This window comes from Rhineura floridana, chromosome 13 (assembly GCF_030035675.1).
Source record: "Rhineura floridana isolate rRhiFlo1 chromosome 13, rRhiFlo1.hap2, whole genome shotgun sequence".
Taxonomy (NCBI): Eukaryota; Metazoa; Chordata; class Lepidosauria; order Squamata; family Rhineuridae; genus Rhineura; species Rhineura floridana.
The window spans coordinates 11,329,663-11,344,388 of record NC_084492.1 but is presented as its reverse complement, the minus strand read 5'-3'; the positions used below and the strand labels follow the sequence as shown (position 1 = coordinate 11,344,388).

Here is a 14,726-nt window from a genome sequence, read left to right as displayed (position 1 = left end):
TCCTCTGCTTTTCTATTGATGTTTATTGTCTTAATTTACTTGTGGGCATCTCTGGGAGCGCAAGATACTAATATCTAAAATGTAAAAATAAATCTTGTCTCCATCTTTTTCTCCTTTCTGCTGGCTCGTTCAGGGAACAGCAGATGCTGAGAGAGCCTTGGCAGTAGCCAAACTTCTGTAAGTATCTGTCAGATGTCTCTTTTTTTTTCTCCTCTGGGGACCTGCTGAAGATGTGCTTGGCATAATCAGCCAAGTTGTGCACAAACCACAAACATTACTGTCTTGCTACTCACTCGCTTCCCCCATTCTCTTCATACCATACTTGTATTTACACATATACCAAGCAAAACAGTACAGAGCAAGAGTTTACTTTTTGTGATGACCTAATAATGTGTTTAGGTCACTGTGCAGTGTTGCTTTCTTGAATTGGTTGTTTATTTTAGTACCCTGGAGGGAACCCTATGATGGGCTGGGGAACTCTTTTGAGTTTGAGGGCCTTATTCCCCTATGGGCAACTTCCCAGGGCCTGCATGCCGGTGCTCCATGTGGCTAGAGGCCCAGGTAGACAGAGCAGTGGGTTTAAGCCATACCTGTATATGCTAAGCTATGTTCTAGCCATGCAAAAGTCTGATATTTCCATGCACACCCACATCCTTCCAACCACGAAAGCAAAAGGTATGATCGCACTTCAAGGACACCTCCCAGCAAGGCAAAACCACATGAGAAGTGTGTGGAGCATACTCCACAGTGGTGTCTGGCCTGGTGAGAGTTCTGAGGCCAGGTAGAGAGGTGAGTAACATTTAGCCCCCACGTGTGAGATTCCTACTCCTGCCTTCTGTTACTTGTAACAGATGTAACAGCAGGAGAGTGAGCTGGAAAGTCAGAGTGAATGGCAGGTATGGAGGGTCTCTTGACAAGAAATTAGTTGTTTAGAAGAGTGAGTTAGTAGAGATCAGAGAGAGAGAGAGAGAAAAGGCTGAAGGCTGGTGTTTAGGATTGTTGTTGAAAAGAGGAATCAGTTACATTGAATTAGAATGTTCTTTTTACTTCTTATCAAATGCCTATTAGTTCTGGTTGTTATGCCCTACTATATTAAATATATTTTTTGAGTTCAATTCCTGAAGTGTTCTGAACTGGGTGGATTCTAGGATAACATATTTCACCCCAGTGTTCTGGCCTTGTCTTGCATATTGAACCTATACAAGAGTCCTACAGTTGTCTCTTGCTCAGTACGTGAAGGTGGCAGTTCATTTTATTTATTTATTTATTTTATTTCATTTTTTTTTTTTTCAATAATTTTTATTCAGATTTTCATAAAACATACAAGACAAAATCATAAAACATTCAAAGACAAAAAACAAAATCAAAAATAGTTAAACAAAAAGAAAAAAAGAAAAAAAAAACAAAAATAAAAAATAAAGAGTAAAATATTGACTTCCCATTTGTCAAAGATCAAATCAGTTATAAGTCTATAATATATAACAATCCTGTCTCTTAAGTCATATTACAAAATCACTTTCCTCCAGTAGTTATCTTACTTAATCATCAAATCTCATAAACATTACTTTATTCTTTCCACAAAAAGTCAAAGAGAGGTTTCAATTCTTTAAGAAATATATCTATCAATTTTTTTTTCCAGATAAGCATATCGATTAATCCATCTCATTACTAATTATGATAATCTTATTGTCATAACCATAGTCAAAATAAACATTTCAATTAATCCATCACATCAGAATCTGTTAGGTTCAATAATTTCAGTAGCCATTGTTCTATTATCTCTATTAGTTCCATTTTCCATCTTCCATCTTCAGTAGTCTTGTTAAGTCCAGTAATTTCAATATCCAATCTTCCATTATCAGTATTCCATAATGATCTTGCTGTCAAAGCCATAGTCATATAATAAGAGTCTGATGGGAATTACCTCTATCCCAAATATTTTCTTGCCATCCATTCTGAATAGGTTGCTGAAATACTGCTGTAAAATCATATCTCTGTTCTTTTTTTCAAAATACACTGGGTCATCTCTTAAAAGTTTTTCCATTGTCACATGGCTGGAGTTAATTCCATAGATTTTCTCTATATTGGGCTCCATCACATCATTCCAGTCCAGAAGATTATCCATGCCATTGATAACTTTATCTCTAGAATCTTCATTCATTTCTTCAGAGATAACATTGAGTTCCAAACAATAGATTTTATTTCTAAAGTCCATAGACTCCAAATCTTGTTCCTGTTCCACGTTGGTTCCAATCTCCGGGATCTCCTCTCTCACAGGGACCCCTATTCCAGTCTCCAGGGTCTCCTCTCTCACAGGGACCCCTGTTCCAATCTCCGGGGTCTCCTCTCTCACAGGGACCCCTTCCAGGGTCACCTCTCTCACAGGGACCCTTATATCTTTAATCTCCTGCTTCATTTTACTCAATTCAATTTTCGTTATCTCAATCTCATCCATTATTTTCTGAAACATAGTTATTTCCAGATTTTCAGCCACTTTCTTAATTGCCATTTTAAAAGAAAAATATAGGAAAACCACTTCTTATTTCAGCAACAATTGGGTTAATACTCCAAACTTGGTGACATCACAGTATAAACAGAGCAGACAGCCTTATCTCTCCAATAGTTAAGTAAACAAAATGCAGTTCCCAGGATCGAAACAATTAATGGCAATCGTCAAGAAACAGATTCGTCAAAATAAAATAGACCAAAAAGAGAGTAGTCTCAAAATAGTATAATATTTTTCAAAATAAAAATCTGGAATAGAAATCCCTCTTCTGTGTATATCTTTAGAATGCAAATCCAGGACAGCTTTTTGCAACAAAAACAGAGATAAGCTATTAATTAGTGCGTAGCAGAGAGAAGTTATGGCTCCCCAGTGAGATGTCAAAAACTGATCAATCTGGCAAATCTCTTTTAAACAGCAACAATTTAAGTCAAGTAAAAGAAAAATATAGAAGGAAGGGTGCTTGCCTGTTAGTGCGTTCTCTCTTAGAAGATAAGATGAACGTTCGCTTTAACAGATAGAGCTTGCTGTTGAAAATCCGTCCCACCTTCGTCGGCTGGACCTCGTCCCATAAATTAATGAGATCTGGTCGTCCCAACAAAAATAGGCTTTGAGGTTAATCTCTTCGTTTCTCCCTACCCGGGAGAAGTTTAATCAGTCAAAAAAAAAAAGAAAAAACTGACTGATATATCTGAATAAGCTTCTTTTGAGGCAGGAGCCCGTCTCAAAAGCAGGCACAGGCTAAGTCACCCTTCCCGGAAGTCATTTTATTTCATTTTTAAACCGCCCATAGCGAATAGCTCTCTGGGCGGTGTACAAAAGATTAAAAGTACAGAAATACAAAATATCACAATAAATAAACTGAAACAAAGAGATTTAAAATTGTAACATTAAACGCTTTAAAATGCCTGGGAGCATAGCCAGGTCTTAACCTGGCGCCGAAAAGATAGAAGCGTCGGCGCCAGGCGTATTTCTTCGGGGAGGCTATTCTACAATTTGGGGGCCACTACAGAAAAGGCCCTAGATCGAGTAACTGTCCTCCAGGCTTCCCGATGGGTTGGTACCCGGAGGAGGGCCTTAGACGCTGAGCGAAGTGACCGGGTCGGTTCATAGCGGGAGAGGCGTTCCACAAGATACTGCGGTCCCACGCCGTGTAAGGCTTTATAGGTCAAAACCAGCACCTTGAATCTGGCTCGGAAGCAAATAGGTAGCCAGTGCAAACGGGCCAGAACAGGTGTTATATGCGCTGACCGGCTGGTCCTCGTCAGCAGTCTGGCTGCTGCGTTTTGCACTATCTGAAGCTTCCGAACTGTCTTCAAGGGCAGCCCTACGTAGAGCGCATTACAGTAATCCAACCTAGAAGTTACCAGAGCATGAACAACTGAGGCGAGGTCATCCCTGTCCAGATAGGGGTGTAGCTGGGCTACCAACCGAAGGTGGTAGAATGCATTCCTTGCCACCGTGGCCACTTGCGCCTCCAGAGACAAGGAAGGATCGAAAAGAACCCCAAGACTACGAACCTGTTCCTTCAAGGGGAGTGTAACCCCATCTAGAACAGGGTAAGCATCCACCATCTGGGCAGGGAAGGCATTCACCAACAGTGTCTCAGTCTTGTCTGGATTGAGTCTCAGTTTATTAGCTCTCATCCAGTCCATTATCGTGGACTTTTATATAAAGTGATGGGGGAACAGGCTGGGAGACTTACCCATTGACTTCCAGGAGGCAAGTCCTTGTGTGGGACTCTAGGGATGTCACAGTAAGGGATGTGCGTGCACGCATGCATGTTAATTTCCCATAGCATGTTGTGGACTCCATAAGGACAGCAGCAGGAACCTCACAGGGCTTGGGAGTGGCTTGAACATAATTACCCTCAAGCATCTCTCTTAGAGACAAACCGGGAGCAATGATCTGTTTGGCCTGGATATTATTCATTCATTCATTTATTGTTTGATTTATATCCCGCCCTTCCTCTCAGCAGGAGCCCAGGGTGGCAATGAATGGATGAAGAGAAGCGCTGCCCCCTAGTGGCAATTATATCTGGTGGTGCTTAACAGCACAGCTTTGTGGGCTGGGGGGCTATTTGCTGCAGGGCTCTGTAAGGATCACAACAGTGGAAACACCAGAGCTGGGGAGAGTTTTTAACATTGTGTCCACCCGGTCCCCCAGTGTCTCTGTTAGCATCCTGCAATTGAGAGGCCGGTAATCACTTTGTATCTTATTGCTGTAGCAAGTCACCTTGGAGAGATATGTTTTCAAAGACAGTATATAAATCTTTGAAATAAGTAACATGTCCACTTTGGATACTTTAATGTTAATAGCAAGGCCCTTAACAACTTTGGTCCAGAATATCTTAAGGACCACCTGATCTCTTATATTCCAGCACAATCACTGAGATCTTTGGGAGCGCCTCTGTTGGTGGTCCAACATGGCTCAAATGCACGGCTTGTAACAACTAGAAGCTGCACGTTCATTATAGTGGGCTCAAGCCTGTCAAACACTCTCTCAACTGAGATTAGACAGGCACCCTCCCTTGTTGAACTTCAGATGCATGATGAAAACTTTCTTGTTCCAGCAGCCATTTTAAGGTGTATGTTTTTGTGATGATTTTATTGTTTATTTTAAGTATGGCTTGTGTTTTTTTGTGCACTGCTTAGAAATGCAAACAATTAAGCAGTATGTAAATCTTTTAAATAACATATGAAGTTTCCTTTTTGTCTTTGGCATTTCAGAGAGAATGATGTTGCTGGCATTGATGTCAACATGGGATGCCCCAAAGAATATTCCACTAAGGTAAATTGAATCTTGTCCATCTACTTTTTTTCCCCTTCCTTTAAAGACCAGGCATCTTCTGTGGTTCTACTTCATATTCATCTAGTGCCAGTGATGTGCTGAATGCTGTAAAAATCCTATTATAACTAAGCCAAAATACATTTACCTGAAGTAATCACACATTCTTCCCACTGAGCATTGCCTCTCTTTGCCTGGGTCTAGACTGTAAATTCCTCGCAGCAGAGACCTCTCAAACCTGTTCTTTGTAAAGTGATATACATGGAATGTTGTACCATCTGATTGTGAAGATCAAGTTGGATGTGCTTCCATCTGGGCCCAAATGGCTTCTGCTTAAATGTGGTGAAGCATCTTAATTATGCTGAATACCAAGATGGCCTTACACCAATTAAACTTTTTCAGCAGAACATGCTTGTGCAAGGCTTCAGGTTATGTCCTTTTTGTTTTACTTTCTAGTTGCCTTCTAAAGAAGCAAATCTCTACGGTGCCCTAGACTAAATTTACATGCTAGCCTTTTGAGCTGCCCTTTCACCTCTGTTTGTGTAGACATGGTGATGTTGAACTGTCTCCTCTTTTCCAAAAGATTCATGAGCCGCTTCCTTATGCAGATAACATTATAGAGCCAATGCATAGTCTGGGAGCATCGTCATAGCTGCTCAGGATCTGGGTGGGAAACCAGGGGAAGCCTCTCATAAGCTGTTTTGCACTTTCCAAAAGAGAGAGCAAGATATAAGTAGATAGCTTATCCCAGTCTGCACCTGTGTTGTAATTGTTATTAAGGTGTTTTGTTTTTAAGATTTTTTTAAAAATACATGTTGTTAGTGTTTTATCAGTTGTTATTTGCTGCCCTTGGCTCCCTTTAGGAGGAAGGGTGGGATATAAATTTAATAAGAAATACATAAAATAATCAGCAAATAATATATTGTAACAAGAATTTTTCTATTAAGCAGACTCGGAGCCCTTGTGTGAAGAAGCCATCTGAGTTGTCATACACCAGGAGTGGGTGACCTCAGGCCTTCCAGATGATGCTGGACTCCAACTCCCATCAGCCCCAGCCAGCACGGCCAATGGCCAGGGGTGGTGGGAGTTGTAGTCCAACGACATCTGCTCCCCCACCTTGCACTGAGTCGGACTGTTGGTCCATGTAGCTCAGTGTTGCCTACTCCACCTGGCAGCCACCTTCCTGGGTCTTGGGCAGGGGTCTTTTCCAGCCCCACTATCTGAGATCCTTTTGAATTAGAGTAGAGAACTTGTGGTCCTTCATATGATGCTGGACTACAACTCCCATCATCCCTGCTGGTGAGGGCTGATGGAGTTCAGCAGGTTCCCCATCCTGAACTAAAAATTTCCAGGGTCGGCCAATGTGTCCATCTCTTTGAATCGGACTTCTTGCCTATCGTTAGTATTACATCAAGTATGGTGCTTTTCCTGTATGGTTTGGCGTGATTTGAAATGTTCAGGGGTGGGTGTTGCTATGTTGCTTGATGCTCTTTTTGATAGGAGCTTCCTTGATGCAAAAGATATTGAATGCTTTCTGTGTGTTCCTTTTCCCAGGGAGGGATGGGAGCAGCACTCCTGTCTGATCCTGACAAAATAGAAATGGTAAGCCATCTCTGTGTTTGTTTTTATTTTGCCTTGCTTTTGATTTTATGTTTTTACTTAACAATAATCAGTGAGCTGCTGAGTGTTCCAGGACTTGGAGGAGTTGGTGAGGCAAGCAGATCATACGGGTGCCTGATGGGGTTGTATCAAAAGTGCATTAGTGTCTTAATACAAAAGATGGCTTGTCATACTGTGGACTCTCTGTAGCTATAATTTTAGAGTTTTTGGAGCTCAGTCAGTCTGTATTTCTAGTCCAGTGTAAGACCAAAGAACCAGACTGTGCTTAGAATCCTTGATTTCTAAAGACTTCTAGCTATGAGTTAGCCAGCAGTCTGAGCAGATAATGAATCGTTCATAAGGCTTAAGACCTTGTTCGCCTTTGAAGGGCTTTAGCTCCTTTGCTCTTCTTATTGAGAAAGGGCCTGAAATGGGGAGTGAGCAGAGCTCTTCCTAACAAGTGTGGGGCTCATAGCAGAGCTGGCCAGTATGTCAAGACTGCAAAACTGCTTTCCTTTTGCTTTTTGTCTCCCTTTCTTTAGATTCTGACTACTCTCGTTAAAGGCATCTGTAAGCCAGTGACTTGCAAAATCCGAATCCTGCCATCAGTAAGAACATATTGTGGTGTTTGAAATATCTGATGTTAGGGAAACATGCACAGTGTTTTGACCAGAAAGTACAGTAAGTTATTGGTACAGAAATGAATAAAAGTGCACTGGTGCCTTGGCAGTCTATGACAAATCAATGAAGTTTAAAAAAATAAATACCATTAGCATTTAAATGTTTAAGATGAAAGGAAATTTCATGTGTGGTGCTTCTTCCAACATTGCACTATTTCACATGGGTAAACCATTTGCCAGAGCAATTATTTTCAAGATTTGGCTGGCTTTTGGAACAGGAACATACATTTCCCTTTCTCTTCCGTGAACAGGAAAATCAAATGTTGCATCCTTGTGCGATATGTCTAGGCCAGAAATGGGGAATCTGTGGCCCACCAGTTGATGTTGGACTACAACTCGCGTTATCTCTGGCCATTGGCCATGCTTACTGGAGCTGGTGGGAGCTGAACAACATCTGGAGGGCCAGAGAATCCCTATTCTTGGACTAGACAAGTACTCTAAGCAGTGAGCCAAAATATCATTTTGGTCTTTTGGGAAGTTTTTAGTGTTAACAGATTCAAGATGAAGATGTGTTAAGCAAATCTCAAGCTTCCTTATTACTTGTGGGTATTCTTACTGATCTGTGTTTAATGCTCTTTGTAATATACAATTTTTTGTGAATATTTAGTACATGTGAGTGATATTAGAACCCCATAGGGGTTAAATGAAGCAATTTTCACTTTGCTATTTAAGAAAAGATATTTTCTTGCTCTTTCTTGAGATGCTGCCACATTCTCTGTTTCAAAGTTTGCTCTGACCATTTATGCTGCTGCTGTACAGACTGCTTAGCTTTCATTGTTTAGCAAAGCACTGGAATGTTTCCAAGCCTGAAGGTTGTGGCCATTTGAAAATAGAATTCACAAGAAAATGTGCAAATAAAAGCAAGAAATATTGGTGTTTTACTTCAGATTCCATGCTTCTGAAATGGGCAGTTTTCGCTCTTCCTGTTAGTGAGATCTCTACCAGCATGTCAAAATCACAAGTTTTGCTTGTGAGCAAGTTGGTGATCTTTGCCCCCTAAGCTGGGGAGCCAAACTAGGCAGAAGGAAAAACGAACTGTAGCAAAAAAAGCTGGTAGTGTTTAGTAGCCTTAAAACCAGACAGATCAGAACCCTAACATGCATTAAGGAATTTTGTTTAAACTGGTCTCAGTCCAAAGGCTGGATTAAAAGTCTTCCAGAAAAAGGATGGTACTCATTCTGACTCGCTGGGCCAGCTCTTGATCCCAACCAATGTGGTTGCTGGAGCATGCTCTCTCCAGCCACCTACTGTGCTGGGCCCACCTCCGCTAGCCAGGGAACGGAACATCCCAAAGTAGATGGTGCAGAAAAGCCAAAATTATGCACTGCCCCTCCTCCACCAGTGACGTCTCTTTCTTGAGTGAATTCCTCATCTCTGCCTTTACCTCAAGGACCGCCTCTCCTCACTTGAGCCAACCTGGGCTCTGTATGTGCCTGTCAGGCCCAGGATGTGACTCAGGAACCAGACCAACGGCTGTAGTTAATTCGTGTTTTATTAGGGTAATGTCCAAACAAAGACTGCGTTTTCTCATGAAGCAATACAGGGATACAGGTCCTGCGGCATTGGGAGAAAGTTGACAGAGCAAGGGACTTCTTCCCGCCTGTTCTTTAAGAAGGGGCCAAACGGGCGCGCAATCTTTCGCTCCTCCTTAACTGCCCCTCAGGTACTCTCCTGTCTTTTCAGCTGTCTGCGTGTGCGCGGTGAGGGGGGAAGCATCACCCCCTCCTCTTCTGAAGTTTCCGATTCCAGGATGGGGGATAGGGGAGGGGCTGATGGTAAACTGCCTCCCCGCTTTTCGGCTGTGAGCAGCCCTCCCTCTTTCCCCTCTTGCTCTGAGCCTGAAAGAGGGGGAGGCGTGAGAATGTCCAGGGAGGGCTCAGGCTCCCCGTCGCTAAGCGACCTTATCACTGGCAGTTCCTCTGTTTCGTCTTCACTCCAAAGGGGGGAAGTTCCTCCCCCTTCCCTCTGCCATCCATCCGAATACTCTTCTCCCAACTCTCCGGGATCCAGCTCCCCGGGATTGGGACCCCAGCTCTGCCTTCCGACACCATCCCCCCTCCCAGGCTGTGCCCCCCTCCCCTTGTCTGGCTTGGGACGGTGGGGAAAACGTTGATGGAAAAGTTTTACCAATTCTGGAGCATGCACATCAGCTGCATCTTCCCATGATCTGTCAGCCACCCCATAGCCTTTCCAGTGAATCAAGTACTGCAGCTTGTGGCGTCTGATCCTGGAATCTAAGATCTCCTCAACTTCAAACTCAAGCTGCTCATTTACCAGGAGTGGAGCTCCGGGAGGTTCCTCCGGCCGTAACTCACTGGGAGGGGCGGCTTTCGTTAAGAGGGATCGATGGAACACAGGATGTATTTTAAACGTGTCAGGCAGCTTCAGTCGGTACGCCACGGGATTGATTTGAGTTTCTATTTCAAAAGGACCCACCCTCTTGTCTTGTAATTTTCTACATTTGCCCGGCATCTGGAGGAAGCGGGTGGACAGCCATACCTGGTCTCCCGGTTGAAGGGGGGGGGGCTCCTTCCTGTGCAGGTCAGCAACTCGCTTGTACTCCGTTTTGGCTTCGTTTAACTGCTGTTTCAGTGTCTGTTGCGCCGCTTGCAATTCCTTAAGGAAGTTTTCAGCTGCCGGTACCAGCATTCCTTCTGAGCTGCTTGGAAAGACTTTAGGATGGAATCCATAATTAGCGAAGAACGGGGTTTGTTGAGTGCTGGAGTGCAGAGAATTGTTGTAGGCGAACTCTGCAAAATGCAAATATGATACCCAGTCAGTCTGTTGATAGGACACATAACTTCGTAAATATCTTTCCAAAACGGCGTTCAAGCGTTCCGTCTGCCCATCTGTCTGGGGGTGATGGGCGGAGGAGAGTTTTAATTCCGTCTGCAACTGTTTCCACATTGGTCTCCAAAATTTGGCTGTGAACTGAGTTCCTCGGTCTGAGACTACGCTGTTTGGCAATCCATGCAGCCGGTAGACTTCTTTTATGAATAACTTGGCCGTTTCTTTAGCCTCTAAGGCCCCTGCACAAGGAAGAAAGTGTGCCATTTTGGTAAGTAGATCCACCACTACTAAGATGGCTGTCATTCCTTGGGACTTGGGTAGATCAGTTATAAAATCCATGGAGAGGTCCTTCCAGGGTTCGTGTGGGACAGGCAATGGTTGTAACAGTCCTGCTGGTGTCCCTGTTTGTGTTTTTGTCCACAGACAGACAGAGCAGGACTTTACATAACTCTCAATATCCCGATGCATTTTAGGCCACCAGAAGTCCTTGGCCACGTTCTGAATGGTCTTGTAAATCCCAAAGTGTCCCGCTGTGATGGAATCATGACACTGGCGTAGGATTCTGAGCCTTAATTCCCATTCTGGCACATATCTGGCGGTTTTGAACCATAACAGTCCATTTCTCCAATGAAAGGTCACTTCTGAGTCTTGACCTTGTCCCGTCTCCTGCTGATATTTTAGCATGTCTGCATCTTCTTGTTGTGCCTTTTTGAGTTCCTCTTCCAATGAAGGCTGGCATACTCCCAACGTTAATTTCTCTGGCGGGATTACGTACTGAGGCTGGTCCTCGGATTCACTTTATTTGTATTGTGGCTGTCTGGATAAGGCATCCGCTCTCTGGTTTTTGGCTTGGGCATGGTAAGTAATCTGGAAGTTAAACCTAGTGAAGAACTGGGACCATCTTATCTGTCTCTGGTTCAGCTTTCTGGCTGTTTGGAGGCTTTCAAGATTCTTGTGGTCGGAGCGCACTTCAATTCGATGAGAGGTCCCCTCTAGGTATTGTCTCCAGTTTTCAAAAGAGTCCTTGATGGCCAGCAGCTCCTTCTCCCAAACTGTGTAGTTCTTCTCTGCAGGCTTTAACTTCCGAGAGAAGTACGCACAGAGGTGCAGCTCCTTCCCTTCTTGGTCTAATTGTAGCAGGACCCCCCCGATGGCAAAATCTGAAGCATGTGCTTCCACTACGAAAGGGCGGTTCGGATCAGCAAAGCGCAGAATGGGCTCAGTAGCAAACCTTCTCTTCAGCTCCTCAAAGGCCTCGGTGGCGTTCTCTGTCCATTGAAACTTCTTCTTCCCCTTTAAACAGTCAGTCAGAGGAGCTGTTAATTTGGAAAACCCTGGAATGAACTTTCTGTAATAATTGGCAAACCCCAAAAACCGTTGTACATCCTTTTTGGTGACAGGTTGGCCCCAGTCCAATATGCAGCTTACTTTCCCTGGGTCCATCTCCACGCCTTCCGCTGAGATTCGATATCCAAGGAAGTCTAGAGACTTGAGGTCAAATCCACATTTCTCTAATTTAGCATACAGGTGATTTTCTCTCAGTCTCTTCAACATCGTCTTCACATGCTGGTCGTGGTCTTCCTGGTTCTTTGAGAACACCAGGATATCATCTAAGTAACAGATTACATACGTGTCCAACAAGTCTCTAAACACGTCGTTCATGAATTTTTGAAAAATTCCTGGACTTCCACAAAGCCCAAACGGCATGACCAGGTATTCATACTGTCCGTAAGCGGTCAAGAATCCTGTTTTCCATTCATCTCCCTCCTTCATTCTGATCAGATTGTACGCTCCTCTCAAATCCAACTTCGTGAAGATTTTTGCAGAGCGCAGTCGGTCCAGCAACTCTGAGATCAGGGGCAGTGGGTAGCTGTTGGGGATGGTGATCTGGTTCAATGCGCGATAGTCGTTACAGGGTCTGAGTTCCCCCCCCTTCTTTTTCACAAACAATAGTGGCGCTCCAACAGGGGATTGTGAGGGGCGTATGAATCCTTGCCTCAGGTTTTTATCCAGGAATTCCTTCAGGGCCTCCCTCTCATTCTCTGTGAGAGAGTAGATTCTCCCTGATGGGATGCTGGCTCCTGGCACTAGGTCAATCGCACAGTCGTAAGGGCGGTGGGGGGGTAAAGTCTCTGCCTCTTTTTCATCAAACACATCTTTGAATTCTTCATACTTTGGCGGCAGGGTCACTTGCTCGATCTCTTGCACTGCCCCCGCTAAGGTGTTCTTGATTCCTTCAGGTTGACAGTTCTCCTGGCAATACTGTGAGGTGAACCACACCACTGCCTCCTTCCAACTTATTTTGGGTTCATGCTTTGCTAGCCAGGGCATTCCCAGAATCACCTCAAAGTTCGAGAGATCTGACACGTATAGCGAAATGAACTCTTCGTGCCCAGGGATTTGAAGTTTCACTTCCTCCGTGGCTTGTGTCACCCCTCCTGACTTCAGGGGTCTCCCATCGATAGTCTCCACAGCTAGGGGAGCGTCCAGTTTCCACCGGGAAATTCCATGACGCTTGACTAACTTTGCATCAATAAAATTTGTGGAGGCTCCACTGTCAATTAAGGCAGTGGAATTAAACACCACTCCTCTGGAAGTTGTAATCCGAATAGGCAAGACCAACACCCCCTTTGAGGGAGGTTGGATCGTTGGGGGGCCTTTATACAGCGCTGCCCCCAGTCCACCGGCCTGCACGTGGACTGGGTGTTCTAGTTTCCCGACGGCTCGGCTTTCCCCCCTTTCAGTCCACAGTCTCTGGCCACATGGCCCGGCTTTGAACAATAAAAGCATAAACGTTCCCGGCGTCTTTCCTTTTCTTCTTCCGACAGTCTTGGCCTAGCCCCTCCCTGTCCCTCAGTTGCATTACCTGCCATCCCTGCAGTGGGAAGGGTCTTGTTGCAGAATGCCGAGGCTGAGTATCTCGGGACCTCCTGCTTCCTTTCCAGGCGCCTTCCTTCCATCCGGTGATCTATCTGTAGGCATAGCCGGATGAGCCCTGGTAGGTCAGCGGGGGGGGAGGTCCTGGCCAACTCATCCAGGATTTCAGCATTTAATCCACTCCGGTACATAAACATCAGGGCGGCGTCATTGTAACCAGTTTCCTGGGACAGAATTTTAAAAGCGTTAGTGTACTCGGAAACAGTCCCTTTAGCTTGCTTCAGAGCGCCTAGTTGCCGCGCTACTGTTTCAGCCCTTTGCGGGTCTTGAAACATCTCGGTCATCTCCTGTATAAATCCTCTGTACCTTCCTAAGACAGTATCCTTTCTCACGAGATACGGAGTCACCCATTTTGCAGCTTCTCCCTCCAGGAGGCTAATCACGAAAGCTACTTTAGCCCCATCGTCTGGAAATTCCGTGTGCCTGACATCCAGATATAACTCACATTGAGCCACGAAGGTTGCCAACTGATCACTTTGTCCCGCGTATTTTGGGGGCAATCCAATGGGAACCTTTACTACGGCAGCTGGAGGGGCTGTTCGCATCTGGTCTATCGTGGCCTTCAAGGTTTGATTATCCGTCTTCAGCGCCTTGACTGCTGCTAGCAGGGCTTGAACATCCGTCTGCAAATCAGCTACCTTAGTCCTCAAGAGTTCCACTTCTTCCGTCTCAGAAGTGGGGTTCGTCCCCCCCGCTGCTCCCTTTGACATCTTGTCCCAGTCAAGTGAAGAGAGCGTTGAGGGTGATTTAGGTGGCTCTGTCAAGCTGTCAGGCCCAGGATGTGACTCAGGAACCAGACCAACGGCTGTAGTTAATTCATGTTTTATTAGGGTAATGTCCAAACAAAGACTGCGTTTTCTCATGAAGCAATACAGGGATACAGGTCCTGCGGTATTGGGAGAAAGTTGACAGAGCAAGGGACTTCTTCCCGCCTGTTCTTTAAGAAGGGGCCAAACGGGCGCGCAATCTTTCGCTCCTCCTTAACTGCCCCTCAGGTACTGCCCGCCTTCCCCCCCTTCTCTCCTGTCTTTTCAGCTGTCTGCGTGTGCGCGGTGAGGGGGGAAGCATCACCCCCTCCTCTTCTGAAGTTTCCGATTCCAGGATGGGGGATAGGGGAGGGGGTGATGGTAAACTGCCTCCCCGCTTTTCGGCTGTGAGCAGCCCTCCCTCTTTCCCCTCTTGCTCTGAGCCTGAAAGAGGGGGAGGCGTGAGAATGTCCAGGGAGGGCTCAGGCTCCCCGTCGCTAAGCGACCTTATCACTGGCAGTTCCTCTGTTTCGTCTTCACTCCAAAGGGGGGAAGTTCCTCCCCCTTCCCTCTGCCATCCATCCGAATACTCTTCTCCCAACTCTCCGGGATCCAGCTCCCCAGGATTGGGACCCCAGCTCTGCCTTCCGACAGTGCCTGTTTGGACCTTGGTTTCCAGCCCTG

The 14,726-nt window shown here is 45.2% G+C and overlaps 1 protein-coding gene across 5 annotated transcripts in view; it reads left to right on the top strand.

Moving 5' to 3' along the window:
- DUS2 (dihydrouridine synthase 2) overlaps positions 1-14,726 on the top strand; it is a 49,807-nt gene that overhangs the window by 8,809 nt on the left and 26,272 nt on the right. For all 5 annotated transcript variants that reach the window (XM_061594206.1, XM_061594202.1, XM_061594201.1 and 2 more), the window contains 4 exons: positions 134-177; positions 5,233-5,293; positions 6,845-6,892; positions 7,432-7,497. In XM_061594206.1, the coding sequence (XP_061450190.1) occupies positions 134-177; positions 5,233-5,293; positions 6,845-6,892; positions 7,432-7,497 (219 nt within the window). The remainder of the gene's footprint in view (positions 1-133; positions 178-5,232; positions 5,294-6,844; positions 6,893-7,431; positions 7,498-14,726) is intronic.